This window comes from Ptiloglossa arizonensis, chromosome 7, assembly GCF_051014685.1.
Source record: "Ptiloglossa arizonensis isolate GNS036 chromosome 7, iyPtiAriz1_principal, whole genome shotgun sequence".
NCBI classification, from domain to species: Eukaryota; Metazoa; Arthropoda; class Insecta; order Hymenoptera; family Colletidae; genus Ptiloglossa; species Ptiloglossa arizonensis.
Window position 1 is genome coordinate 11780475 of NC_135054.1, and position 14547 is coordinate 11795021.

Consider the following 14547-nt stretch of genomic DNA (forward strand, 5'->3'; position numbering starts at 1 on the left):
GGAGCGTAATACAAAATTTACAGTTACTTTTCACAAATTGTTATACAGTTATAAAATTTACAGTTACTTTTCACAAATTGTTATACAGTCATAAAATTTACAGTTACTTTTCACAAATTGTTATACAGTCATAAAATTTACAGTTACTTTTCACAAATTGTTATACAGTCATAAAATTTACAGTTACTTTTCACAAATTGTTATACAGTACAAGAATATACACTTCATTTGACGATGTGATTTAAAATTGAACTACAATATATCGATTACATTGAACGAAACAGTGTTATACAGTACAAGAATATATACATCATTTTTGACGATGTGATTTAAAATTGAACTGCAATATATCGATTACATCGAACGAAACGAATTTCAATGTTGCAAAGCTAGCGTGTTTAACGTTATCGGTATTTGATTTTCCTAGTCGATTCTCACGACGAAAGGATCGATGCAAACAATCTGAGCCGATTCTTATTCAATTATTTCGGATCGAGTCGTTTCGTATTAAATACATGTCGCACAAGACACCGTATTTCTTATAGCGGAGATAGATTACTGTTACGTAATCGCGTGCATAATGAATCTGTGACAGCATAACTGTTACCGTCGTGACGGTATCGCGAAACGTTTCAAATGGAGCCAACGAGAGAACCAAATCAGTAACTACGTACTAATCAGTCTTCTGTTATACATCATATTTCTCACAGCAAGCTATTTTGATCTACTTTCTTTTCATACAGAATGTTTGGTTTAACGTTTATGTAATCGGTTAACCAGCTAAATAAGAATGAATCGCTTGGTGCCCCGTTTACATCCTGTCTTGCCCGTAGCAGTTGGTAGATCATATAGTGATAAGCATGTTGTTCGTGAAATATCTTTTTGGGATGAACGATTCTTTGACAGTACAAGTCTAATCTGATTCGATACCATGTCACTAATACTAAACGGTTCAGCGTGGTCGTGGAGCTTTTACTCGAGAAACATGGAGGGACACAGTATAATGACCTACTAAGCTAACTAAAAAAAATAGAAAATTATTAAAAATCGTGCAACGAAGAATGAAAAATATTACATGCTGGTCGATACTTGTTAAACGATATTACTAAACTTCGAATCTAATTCTAGGATACAATAGAACATTTCCACTACAATCTGTGTTTTCCACGTCACGAATCTTTACTACCGCAGACTTAGAAGTAGGTAAACAAATTATCCGAACACGTCTTAAAAGTCACTTTGTCGAAAGCAATGGAAAAAAAAAAACGTAACGCATCCGAGATAATGATACTCTTGTACCTTACGTGCACAATAGATTCTCTCTTTATGCTTAGTAGGACAGGATACTCATTGTACCGTACAAACAATGATTTGGTCTGATCAAGAGTTAACTTCTTGTCGAGTGGATTCCGGTGTAACCTTCGAATGTTTTCCTCGTACATTAACCACGTGACAGATTTCTTTGCATTTTTGCACGCACTTGAGTCTGAAAACGTGTAACGATTTTTTAAGCGCACAGAATTCCTGAAAAACAACAGAAAGTGAGAGAGAGAGAGAGAAGTGGGGGAAGATGTAAAGTGCACGAAAAAAACAAAAAGCATGTGCATGAAATGAAATTGTTATCCATAATCATATCAGATTTTGTTCTGAGATCAGAGCGTCCCTAGAGTCCCTAAACACATCGCTGGCTGCTCTTGGTACCATGTCGAAAGGACAAGGAATGTGGAGGGACAGGTACAACATGCCCTTTTTATTTATTTTCCCCTTATACGTTTAGGCGTTCCGATGTATAAAGTGACGAAGGACGCGTTGTGTACAAAATATTTTTTGTTTTTTCTTTTTATATTTTTTTAGCTAATTTCCGCGTCCATGCGTCAGACGATTTGAAGTAATTTGCGTTTTTCTCGCTAAAATTACGAAAGTTGTTTACAAGCTAATAATACGAACTTTGTACATGTATAGCACTCGTTAAGATAAACGGAAATGTATTAGTACACATTAGTTCGGAAACCAATTGCGTCAGAGGTACAAACAATAATGTTTTCATTGAATAACTTTAGAATTAACATAATATTGATTATACCCACGTGTTTTTACCGTACGCGTGAAACATTTGTTTGTTTTCTTTGTAATCAACTATTTTACCTAACTACTGTTGCATAAGAAATAATTTTGAAATTTATACGATTAATTGACATCTCAAAAGTCCTTCTAAGGATAAGAACATATTTTATTTAACGTTCAAAATCTATGTAAACTCGACTTACTTTATATTTTGGGTAATTTGAAACAAGAAATTGGAATTTTTTTTTTTGAGAAATGAAGGAATAATATTTTCAAATATATAATTAAAAACCTTTGATTTTGAAACCCTTATTCCTTCACTCTTTTTTGGTTTGTTTGGCGAGTAATATACGTGTCCAAAGTTTGTAGTATAAATTCGTAAAACCCCTATATAATTCTAAGTCAACAATATTAATCTATAGTTCTGTTATCCGTGTAATTGGTAATCTTTATTTTTTATATCACATGTGTACTGAATAATCTTTAACCGGAGATAATCGCCTAACTATCACTTAATTAACAGTATTTTTAAGAATACGTATAAAAAAAAAGTAATAAAATGGTGAAAGTATTCGCTTAAAAATGGTAAAAGTATTCGAGTTAGTATGAAATTAGGGATAATTGTATATATTAGATTGAACTGACCCAAAGTATCGAGAGTGATCTATTTTAATCTGTAAATGCACATTTCTTTAAACATTAACGAAATCGAGACAATGTCCATCGAAATGTAGGTTTTATTTAAAGAAAATTAAATACCTTCGACCTTTAAATATTCTTCGCGATTGCACCTACAAATATCTACCACCTTTCATTTTTCCAATAGAGAAAAAAAAAACAATTATTCATAAATTAAAATGGGTTACTCTATACACGCTACGCAATAAATAGAATACATATAAAAATACGTTAAAAGTGTTCTTGCGAGTATAGAGAAAGAATCGTTCGTCTTCTGGATAATTTAACCATGTTAGACACATTTTTTTTTTATAGTGGCTGCTGCTCGTACAATTGTTCCCCATTACGTGACAAGTTTGGGCTATTTTTTTGCATACGTACCGAAATCTGTCAATTGTCCGTTTCTCGATAGTTGAAACACTTGTACGATATTTTTCATAGCAGAAAATGAGCATGAAAATTTCTCTTGCAATTGACGATATAGAAGAAAAGGAAAATTTCTCCCTCTCAGAAATAGAAAGAAAATTCGTAACAGATTTCGGGCCGATCTGCTTTACGTTGCTATCCTAACGTATATCTTTTTTCCGCAGTATGTGAGTGATGTGGCCTCGTTGCGTCTCTACTATAATACATAATTATTATTGTTATCCCCTGTTTTGTAGTTTTGTACAATAGAAAAGAGGCTTGCGTGTGATGATTGCGATTTTTCGAGAAACTAAACGAAAAAAGACCATCATCGTAGCACGGAACCACTTTAAAGTACTTGAAAATCTGTGCGTGCCTGCGTGCGTGCGTGCGTGTTGAGAATTGTTAGAAGTATTCGAAAATTTGTAACAGTTGCGCTAGTTCAGAGTCTCGACACCATTTATTGTCGTCATCTCTCATCACCATTTTTATGAACGAATGAATACTAACGCGTTTTTTGTTTTGTTCCCGATCCTCTGTTATTTTATTTGCGCTACTCGCAGAATTCCACAGTGGAGAAAGTAAGTGATCTTCTCTTGAATCTTAGCTTCTGTTACTTGCCGTATCGCTCTTCACTATGATTTATGGTTTCTTTTTTTCTTTTTTTTTTTTACATTTCCTTTTATAGCTGCACAATGCCCGTAGACGCTAAAATTTAGTAATCTTTAGACGGAACGTAGTGCACAGTGAATATACACGAAGAAATTCAATCGAATCGGCCATCATCGATCAAATATTTATTATGTCCCGTTGTATAAATTACGAAGAAACTGACAACGCGAGTTACGATACGATACGTCTTCTTGTATAAATTACAAACGAAACTGACGAAGTTACGATACGAATCGACAACGAACAAATTTGAACATCGAGGGGACATAAATTCGAAAGAAACTAAAAAATTGAAATTACACACGTACGTAGACGTCTTGCATTAGATCTGATTGGTAAAACATTATTCCAGAACGTAATCTTTGCGAATATACTTACCAGTTAATATTTATTAGGCATTGTATTCTATCGTATTAAGCTGTAATGTATTCCGAAAGAACGACAAATATACAAGAGTACCATTGCATCGTTCTCCCTTGAGCAATCACTTTTTGTATTTATTCACTATCGATATTTTTAGACTATTTAATATGCCGAGGGGTGAAAAGAAAAACTTCTGCCAAGGAGTTTTATCACGTGTAGGAATATTCTTGTGATTCGGTGCGTCGTTTGAACAAATGGGAATAAAATACCGAATCATTTTAATATTCTGCATGAAATTACTATTTATATTCACTGTGCACATATCACATGCAACTTCTCTGTGAATAATTCCTAGGTTGATCACGGAATTGAAACCGTCGGCACCCATCATCGATTAGTATATTTAAAAGCAATCGAATAGTTCTTCAGACCCGATTCAACCAACTTTAACCATTTATTTCTCCCTTTTATGATGCGCAGTGTTAATTTGTTCTGTGCTTGCAGCCGTAAAATAAATGTCCATGCAGCAAATCCTTGACACAAGCCCACGAGCCGTACCATTCAGTCATAGTTACTCAATTTACGATTCTTTTGCTCCATTGTTCATGCAATTCATCTGTGCACATTATTATAATGCATTGATTTACATGATTTTCTACACATACCTTTACGGACTGCGATGAATTTACTTGCGAAGCATATCATTTTCGTGACTCCCGCGCGAAGTGATCGATACCCATAACGCCACCGTGTGCATAAAACCGATTGAAACGATTTTTCTACGTACGAAGACGGTTCCTGTAATCCTTAACTTTTCGCTTTTAGTAAAAGTATATAACGACAATGGCTTTTCGGCTTGGCGTGCTTTTGATACGTATTAAAATAACATTGTAATCTTTTTAAGTGGCCTACAATAATTTTACTACGAACATTTCAGGGAACGATTACAGAACATTTGTTTTCAAGCTCGGATATTATTGACTGAAAATTGTACACCATTAGAATTTTCATGAAAACTAACAGAATTAATATTACTTTTATGTACAGCATTGAATTCGATCAAACGTAAGATTCCAAGAGATTGTAACAAATTGTTGAAATTTTAGATTAGTGTAAATACTTATCTATTAGACGAAATATCGTTTATTTTTAATTAATTCTAATTGATTTAATTTAAGCAAATGGCATGATCGTATTATTTCCCAAAAGGCCAAATGTTTTTAACCGCAATAATTTATATCCGTGTTACGCACAATATTCGTCTCATAGTATTGAATAACTATTTATAATTACGTGTCTGAATTAGCCCTTATGGAATGGACGCTCTTATTTTCAACTCTCTCGGCATATTATAATGCGTCGAGCTAAGCCGACATTTTCGTTTACCGCGTTGGTGCTCCAAATGTTTTTTTAGTAAAAATCGTTATTTTGTGTAAACGACAGCTTCCTGGTTTCCTTTCTGGTGGATGCACGAGGTGGTGCAATGCGAGGTTGCAGGCACAGCGGTGTACGTGTAATCGTTCCTCCTAGAAAAGCTGCGATGCCAATGCGCGTTACCTGCAGATATTTAAGAAGGGACAAATTGACCAACCCACCACCATTGATGGAGGGAGAGGCTTTAGCCAGCCGTATCCTTGAACTTGGACCTGTGGGTGCTAAATTTTTAGGGTAGGTTGCGAATCAACGATACGATTAAGTAATTTATCGCGCAAAATTATATTAGGTTGCTCGGAAAGTGATTTCGTTCTTCAAAATGGAGAATATACAATTTAATAAAATGTTTACGCACTCTAAAAAAATCGTGTTTCCTTTTCACCGAAAGAAAAAAAAGAACGAAATGACTTTCCGAATAATCCAATACGATCTATAGAATATTGTATTTCTTTTTTAAAATGTATATTTTACATATGTTTCGACCTTTTGGATTTGACACCTCTTCAGTGTAAGTAATGTGACAATTTATTCGTCTGAAAGAAACAAAGAGATATTAAGATTAATAATTTACAGTGTAAAGTAAAAGAAAAGAATAAATATAATTTGAAAATGGAAACTTACAGGAAGATACTTCCGTTCGAAAAATAATATTAAGGATAAATCCAAGAAGTCGAAACTTTAGAATATAGGTATTGTATTCGTTGCCTTAATTTGCATAAAAGTAAAATATTGATTACGAAATCAGAGATAGCGTTTAAAAACTATTTATGTAATAATATCGATAATTTCTTCTGAGCAGGCCCGTGATCATAGAGGTACCTCATTTTGCTTCGTTGCGGGGAAAGGAACGAGAAATTGTAATACTTCGATCGGATAACGGAGAAACTTGGCGCGAGCACACCTTGGAAGCCAGCGAGGAGGCTGTCCAGGATGTGCTTAACGAGAGCTTTGAAGGAGAAGGTACAGTTTTTTCATTTATTTTACCCTTTTGCTTAACAAACGACATTTAACGAAATAAAATCGAACCAGTTGTATAGAAAAATTTAAGAGAGTCATAAATGTAGTAAATACAGAATGTAAATATAGTAGATTCAAAGTATAGGGATTGATAGAACTCATTGAAAGAGAAAAATAATCTGAATATACATATCTCTGGAAACTAATAGTTTCAACTGTACCTATTTATCTTTTTAAATTTTTAATTTTACTGTAACGTATAATTGTAGTAGAAAGAACCATTGTCAAATTAAGAAATTAAAACTACTACCTTTTCTATTTATTTCAGTAGGTTCTATCAACCCCTAGTGTTTGTATCTAAATTACAAACACATTTGAATTTCAATGTTTGGCATAGTCCAGCTTGAAAAGCTTAGTACTACTATGTACTAACTTGGGCTGTTAGTTCATAAATTGCTAATATTACTACTTTACGAATTGTATGTCAATATCTTTCTAGAATTAAGCCAGCTCGAGGATCTCCAAACTTCACGGATCGTAAGGATACTCACTGCAGACTTCCCACATTACTTCGCAGTAGTGTCTCGCATTAGGCAAGAGGTTCATGCAGTTGGTCCAGAGGGTGGTACAGTCTCCTCATCGGCTGTTCCGCAAGTTCAGGCTGTCTTTCCGCCAGCAGCCCTTACTAAAAAAATTCGAGTTGGTCTTCAGGTATGTATCTTCCATTTTGTAGTATTAACACTGGCAATAATGTTACAACTTCTAATTATAGTATCTATATAATAACCTGATAGAATAACCTGAGAAGAAAGTGATTCTATGTGACAAAGATGAGCCGAAAAGATGAGTGATTCGCTTCTGGGAAAATCAATTTTAAAACTGTTCGAAGAATGCACGTTTTCATCAGAATTTGATTCGGTGGATCTATCGATGTCTATCACGTTGGTGTTCAGTAGTAATAATTTATACAATGTATAAAAAAATTTTATTCGATGCCTTCGTTGTATTTTTGGAAGTAGAATTACTCATGTACACCTTATGTACACATTATCAAAAGGAAAAGAAAAGATTTGTATTTTTGCACATAGAATTACTTTCTCGGTTGTAATTTCTCGGTTAATACGAAACACCTTATGTACACATTATCAAAAGGAAAAGAAAAGAAGAGAACAATCCACGAATAATCGCATTTTTGTTTAGGCACATCCGATACCAGCAGATCTCGTAGCTAAACTTCTTGGTAACAGAGTGGCAGTATCACCGATCGTAACCGTTGAACCAAGACGTAGAAAATTCCATAAACCGATAACCTTAACTATACCCGTACCGCAAGCAGCCAACAAAGGCATGATCAATCAATATTCGGGAGACGCGCCGACGTTGAGACTTCTGTGCAGCATAACTGGTAATATATGCTTGCACGTAACATTGTAGAGCAGCGTACCGTCTTACTGGAGAATCTCTTACCGATAAGTGCTGAAATTGTTACGCCGCAACACCTTTGGTGTATATATGCTCTTATCAGACATCTTACGCATTCGAAGATCAATTTGTAGTTTAGTAGGCATGACGCGGGCGGTAGGCATCTTCGTCTGTTCTCAGGTCGTCGGGACTGCACTGAAAGCCACATCGTACGGCATTATTACGATTGCATCATGGCTACTTAGAAATGTCGGTTCCTCGGCATCGTAACGAACAGTCTCGAAGCGTTTGGAAGGGTGAAACGAATGTCGTAGAATTTACTGACTTCGATACTTAGACGATACCGTGTGACGTGAAACGTTGATCTTATGAAAAATTAAATCATATGTCCCGGAGACCTTCGGATAGAGATTTAAAAGGGAGATGGTAGCTGCATGTTTCATAGAAACATTTCGTTGAGTACCATTGTTGTATACATATCTTGTTGTGATTCATTGTTAATGCTTGCATATTGTTAGGATTGAGTCATTTAGGTATGGATTATTAATTAACGTAGATAAAGTTTTACTACCTAGCTCATTGTAAGCGTTAACTTCAAAGTTTTTGTTTCAGCACATTCGTTTGACTGGTAACTGCTTCGATATTAGGCTTGTAATTTATAACTTTTACAAAAATTGTGTATCTATGATATATGTATTCTTAGATCATTGTAATATGTATCATACGTCACGTTACCGATATGAAGACCAACGATTGTCGTTTCTTTAATGTCACAATTTGTTGCAGCCACGCTCTATTTCCTTTGTTCAAACGTTAACAAATTATACATAAAAAATGTTTCGGGTATAAAACTCTCAACTCTGATTTTCTCCGTGCTACTATTGTTTTCCAAAAAAAAAAAAAAAATCTCGTTTCTATTTAATTTCATAATGTCAAATCGTCGAATATTAACAACATTTTTCAGTGTTTAACGTTATAAGAAACAAGATGATATATTTTCGACATACATAACGACGCGCATTAATTACTATTATTTCACAAAATTTTGTTCCGTTATCGCTTATATATCATAAAATGCATATCCACATAATTCGCGTTTGCTTTCTGCGCGATTTTTCTGAATGACGCTTTTTTTTTCATTTGGCAAGCATTATCATTCGGTCAACGTTTGTTTCGTTTTAATTACCCACACATATAGAGCACTTAACATCAACGCACTTATGGCGACCGATATTAAATACAAGTATTATCGATAAATTCATTACTTACAAAAGAAAAAAACTATCGAAGTATAAACAGTTTTTGAATGTGTTAACGCACAAGAGTATTGATAATTTAAATAGATTATTTCTCTTTCGAGAAAAAAAGAGTAAAAATACACTTATTTTCATCTTATAAATCTAGTCAGAGATGAACTATTTGAAACATTTTTTTATACGAGGTCATATATTTTTCAGTAATATTGTCAGTTTTAAATATATTTATTGGTACTGGAAATTTATTGATATATACTGTTTTACACGTGATTTTGTCTTATAACATGTAAATTCTATATCCATTGGTATAAAATTATCACTATAAGTATTGTAGCAAAATATTTCAAGGCGGAAGTATTTGTTTTGAGGTGGCAAATATTATGATCGGACAATTATTTTTCAATCTTATGCTTTTTTTAATGTTCCAAAGACATAAATATTTTTTAAGGGAAACCACATGTTGTAACTATTATATTTTTGTAGTCGGCGAGGCTACAAATTTATTCGTATGTGTCGTGTCGATCTTCAAATGACATTGGACAAAAGAATGTCACATTGAATCGGAAAAACATAAACGTATAAACGTGACAAATCTTTCAACGTAAATCGTGCACAGGTTGAGTGTTAATTTACAATTATCACTGCTCCTGATGATTGTATTAACATATTAAATCCTAAACCTTTCGTCAATTCTATTATTACTCAATTCTCCTAGTTATTTCAACAGTGGAAGATCAAAGTTATAATTATCTCCATAGATAAAAATCGTTTCTATTTTATCTACTTTCACTGACTAAATTTAAATTAAAAATACGAAGGGCCTTAAAAAAAATTAATACTCATGATAATTGTGTCCTCGAAATAAGTACTTCTATTTGAAACAATTTGTTACATTGTCAATACAACAATAGAAATAATTTAGGTACTCGAGTTCGCAAAACACTTTGTATCGCGTAATATTCGGTAATGAAAGAAAGTTGTCAAAATCCCGAATCGGAAGTAACGCAAATTGTAATTAATCTCGGTCGCATCGGATTAATCAAACACATTTCACTTCTGTCGATTCTGTGCTCGCAACACGGACATATTTTAATAATGTTATTGGACTTGGTATGTATGTCGTTCAGGGGGTCAGTCTCGGGCAGTCTGGGAAGATGTCACAGGTTCGACGCCGCTGACGTTCGTCAAAGATTGCGTTTCCTTTACTACCACAGTATCGGCTCGCTTCTGGTTAATGGATTGTCGGAATATTTCTGAAGCCACGAAAATGGCTACTGAGCTATACACCCATGCGACACACGTACCTTTTATGGCTAAGTACGTTTTTAAGATACCTCAGATTATGTGTTCAAAGAAAAAAATAACACCGTAATCGCAGGTAGAACATTTTCCCTAAAAATCAGATCGATATCGTTTGAAAGTTAACAATATTTCTATCTACTAATATACATTCGAGTAAAGAAGAATCTTTTATTTTGTCGAGCACTTACGTTGCCATTCAAAAGTTTCGGTACACCTAAACGAGAAAGGAATTCGAATATTTTATCATTGTAGGAGAAAATGGTTTGAAAGGTAACACAGATTGTTCGGTATTTAGTATAAAATATCTTTCTCATCGGTAAATGATCTTTATTTTTGATATGTGGCTTTTCGTAGAATCCAACATTTCGATTCTCTTCGTGTACATAATTATAATTTGTAATTTGTGTAATAAGTATAATTTTTTCGATTCGTTCATTGATGCATTTTGACATCTGGTGCTTCGACAATTACGAAGCGACGAACAAATTGGACGAAGAACTCTTGATCATTGAACCACAACTTCTTCCAGATTTCCTTCGTCTATTTCATTTTACATAACATCAAGAAGTGGTGATACGGTACTGTTCACGCGCTGAAGGTTGGTCGTTGTTCTACAAGCTTGATGATTTTTAAATCACAGAGGAAAGGGCAATATCCACTGATATCCATTGATATCCACCGATATCCTTTGATATCTACTGATATACATCAATACGAATGGACGATTTCTCTTTCCTCTGTGATTCTTCAGCTTGTAGAACATCGGTGAATTTCTCGCGCACGTATCTACACGCCCAATTTCATATTTATTCTCAAACCGTAGATGACGTAGGTTTACCTAAACTTTTGATCGGTAGTGTGCTTACAGAACTATATAAATAGAGTATTTCGCGTAGTAATCAACTAATAGGAACATCTCTGTATATGCTTAATCGGTGCATTAAATTTTTCCAAAGAGAATTCGAATTTTCGATCAAACACGGTACACTGTAGACGATATTTTCGTTTTTTCTTTTTTTAAACAGTGTAAATTCTATACGTAGCGACGATCAATCTCGTTTTACCTGCATGATTACAATTTTGCTTGTTTGTAAAATGTTATTCAAACACAATTCGTCCGCAGGTTTGTAGTATTCGCGAAGCGAGTAGATCCGTTGGAAGCAAGGCTACGCGTATTCTGTATGACTGACGATAAAGAAGATAAGACTTTAGAAAATCAAGAACACTTTACGGAAGTTGCGAAGAGCCGGGACGTCGAGGTAATTGGACATGTGTACAATCGGTCGTAAAAGTTTACATACACTCGTTTCAAAATTGAAGAAATAATAGGCGTTGTTCTAGGACTGTTCATGTTTAGAATAGACCGAGAGTAAAGATGCACCTTATTATGCAATCGCTCGTAAAATATTCTAAAATTATAATACAATATCATATCATATTTTATTACATTACGTTAGAATAGATTAAAGTAAAGATGCACCCTGTTATGCAATCGCTCGTAAAATATTCCAAAATTACAATACAATATTACATTACATTTTATTACATTAAAAAATATGAAACATCAACGTGAAGAATAGCAAGAAAAATTTACCTACACTTTGATACACCAGTGATACTTTAGTGTACATTTCTGAAACGTTATATTTCATATTTGTTCTTTCTTTTGCCTAAGAAACAAGTTCGATAAATATTCATATTCTTTCAAAAATATTTTTAACTTTGACTCACGAACCGTCGAATACCGATGGTATTACCGAAACCTTCGTATTGTTCGTAATATTGAACTTCCTTGAGTGTATGTGCACTTTTGTGGCTGACTGTAAACACGTGAATCATTTATTATGATTATCGCATTGTTGTACGTCTGCAACTCGTGAAACGATTCTCACAGGTCTTGGAAGGGAAGACTCAGTACATGGAATTTTCGGGCAACCTTGTGCCAGTATTGAAGAGCGGTGAACAACTTCAGCTACCGTTTAGAGCTTTCAAAGAAAACAGAGTACCGTTCACGGCAAGAATAAAAGATCCGGATGCTGCCGACATGATGGGCCGTATTATGTTCATGAGCGAACCGAAAGTCCCCAAGGGTGAATTACCCCAAACACCGATATGCACATTGAACATTTTACTGCCAGAGAAGATATCACCGGAACAAGCGGTTTCGGAAGTCGATCTGCTAGAGCTCTCGAAGAATTATAGTTTTCTACGTGACGGTGGCATAAGTATGTAGATCGATAATTATAAATAAACGATATAACGATAGAATGTAACGTAGAGAACGTACACTGCTAAGAGAATTGCGTAAACGTTAATTATCTGTTCTTCAGGTCGTCCGGATACCATTCACAGAGCGACCATACGGTTGACCGATATCGCGAATTTATTGGACACCGACTGGGAGAAACTTGCGGAAGAATTAAATATATCGCCGAACGAGGTGTCGTCCATCAAACAAGAATATGCTAATAAACCGGCCCAGCAGGCTGCAGCAATGCTCAAGATTTGGCAGAGTAACGGAAATAAAGCTACGGGTGAGTTGCACGTTAAGTGTTACACGGTATATTTATTGGGTCGTTCGGAAGGTCATTTTATTTTCCAAAATGGGGAATATATAATTGAGTAAAATGTTTGTACATTAACGTGAAGCTAGTGTGCTTACAAAACTGTATAAATAGAGTATTTCGTGTAGGAATCAATTATCGGTGCATTAAATTTTACACTGCAAAGAAATCGTGTTTCATTTTCGCCAGAAAAAACGAAATGACTTTTCGTACAACCGAATATTTATATTTCTACTGATATATTCCAAGTAAATTTTACCTTTTGATCGACGATGAACGTTTGCAAGGGATCTCTACTGTAGTCGTTGGACACGTTCGTTAAATTTCTGTTGTACACACACGTTCGATGTAAACAAGAAGTATAGGTTGCAGTGCTCGCAGATAAAATATTTGATATCCCTGTCCAATAAAAGCAATGATGTCATACTGTTGTCCCTGGATGGTGCTCGCCAACTTACAGAGAAAACTCCTTACGTTCCTATCAACCGTAAAGGGTGAAGGCCAAGTTCTACTTTAGACGCCTTGAAAAAGTATACCTTGGGAAATTTGTGAAGGAGACACCGTACGATCGATCGCTTTGAAATGGTTCACGTACTTTTATCAATCGTTGAAGAGTATTTCGAGTTTTTTTTTTTTCTTTTTTAACAATAAATTAACTTGCACGTTCCCTGTCTCCTGACCCGTAGGTCACGAATGTTCTTACTCGGAAGTTTCTGACCCGTACACGGGTCAAGATAGCTTTGACCGAGGGAATCTTATCGTTTCTCGAGACCTTAGAGCGGTGTATTTTTTTGTTTCGCGAAGATGGTGAATCTTTTATTATTTATTCAAATACATCGAAGTGTGGTGCAAGAGATACGTTTGATAAACATCTGTTTACAAGAAATGCAAAAAAAATATCAAGTTTGATTCCGGTTATCCGTGGAACTAGAATAAACTCAAATTTTTAAACAATTTTTCTATTTTCTTACTAACTATGACAGATATTGTTATAGTTATAATTGAACACTGAATGTTTTTTACCTCCAATACGATTTCAATGTGCTCGATATACTTAATGTTCGTATATATTATAAAATCTGATGACAATTTATGGATTGAAGATACAATGCAAGTCTGTGGTCAAAAGTTGATTTTATCGTGTTATATATTTTTTTAATATTTTTAATCGGTATGTAAATACGTAGAAAATATCTAATAGATCAGCTCTAATATTAAACATGTTACAACAGAAGTATTATTATTTATACATTGATATATTCTGTTGCTGATATTCTTAATTTTAGCTTTGTAAATACATTTGCAAAACACAGTACAACACAATTCCCCAAAGTGTATTTTCACCTTTTACTCACTATTCTACCGAATGGAAAATGTTTCAGGATACTTCCTTTCTATATTTAATAAGCTATACGTAAACGTGTATTCTA

At 34.4% G+C, this 14547-nt stretch overlaps 1 protein-coding gene across 23 annotated transcripts in view; it reads left to right on the forward strand.

Moving 5' to 3' along the window:
- Window positions 1-14547, forward strand: part of LOC143148799 (uncharacterized) — a 113986-nt gene that overhangs the window by 65114 nt on the left and 34325 nt on the right. For 20 of the 23 annotated variants that reach the window (XR_012992589.1, XR_012992592.1, XR_012992593.1 and 17 more), the window contains 9 exons: window positions 1657-1734; window positions 5626-5850; window positions 6416-6576; window positions 7073-7284; window positions 7774-7978; window positions 10379-10568; window positions 11677-11812; window positions 12448-12778; window positions 12884-13087. Coding sequence is in view for 6 of the 23 variants with exons in the window: in XM_076315452.1 (XP_076171567.1) it covers window positions 1657-1734; window positions 5626-5850; window positions 6416-6576; window positions 7073-7284; window positions 7774-7978; window positions 10379-10568; window positions 11677-11812; window positions 12448-12778; window positions 12884-13087 (1742 nt within the window). In the remaining 17 variants the exon portion in view is untranslated. Of the gene's footprint in view, window positions 1-1656; window positions 1735-3710; window positions 3729-5625; window positions 5851-6415; window positions 6577-7072; window positions 7285-7773; window positions 7979-10378; window positions 10569-11676; window positions 11813-12447; window positions 12779-12883; window positions 13088-14547 lie in introns of all 23 variants that reach the window. The other 3 variants (XR_012992595.1, XR_012992597.1, XR_012992594.1) reach the window with 2 other exon arrangements.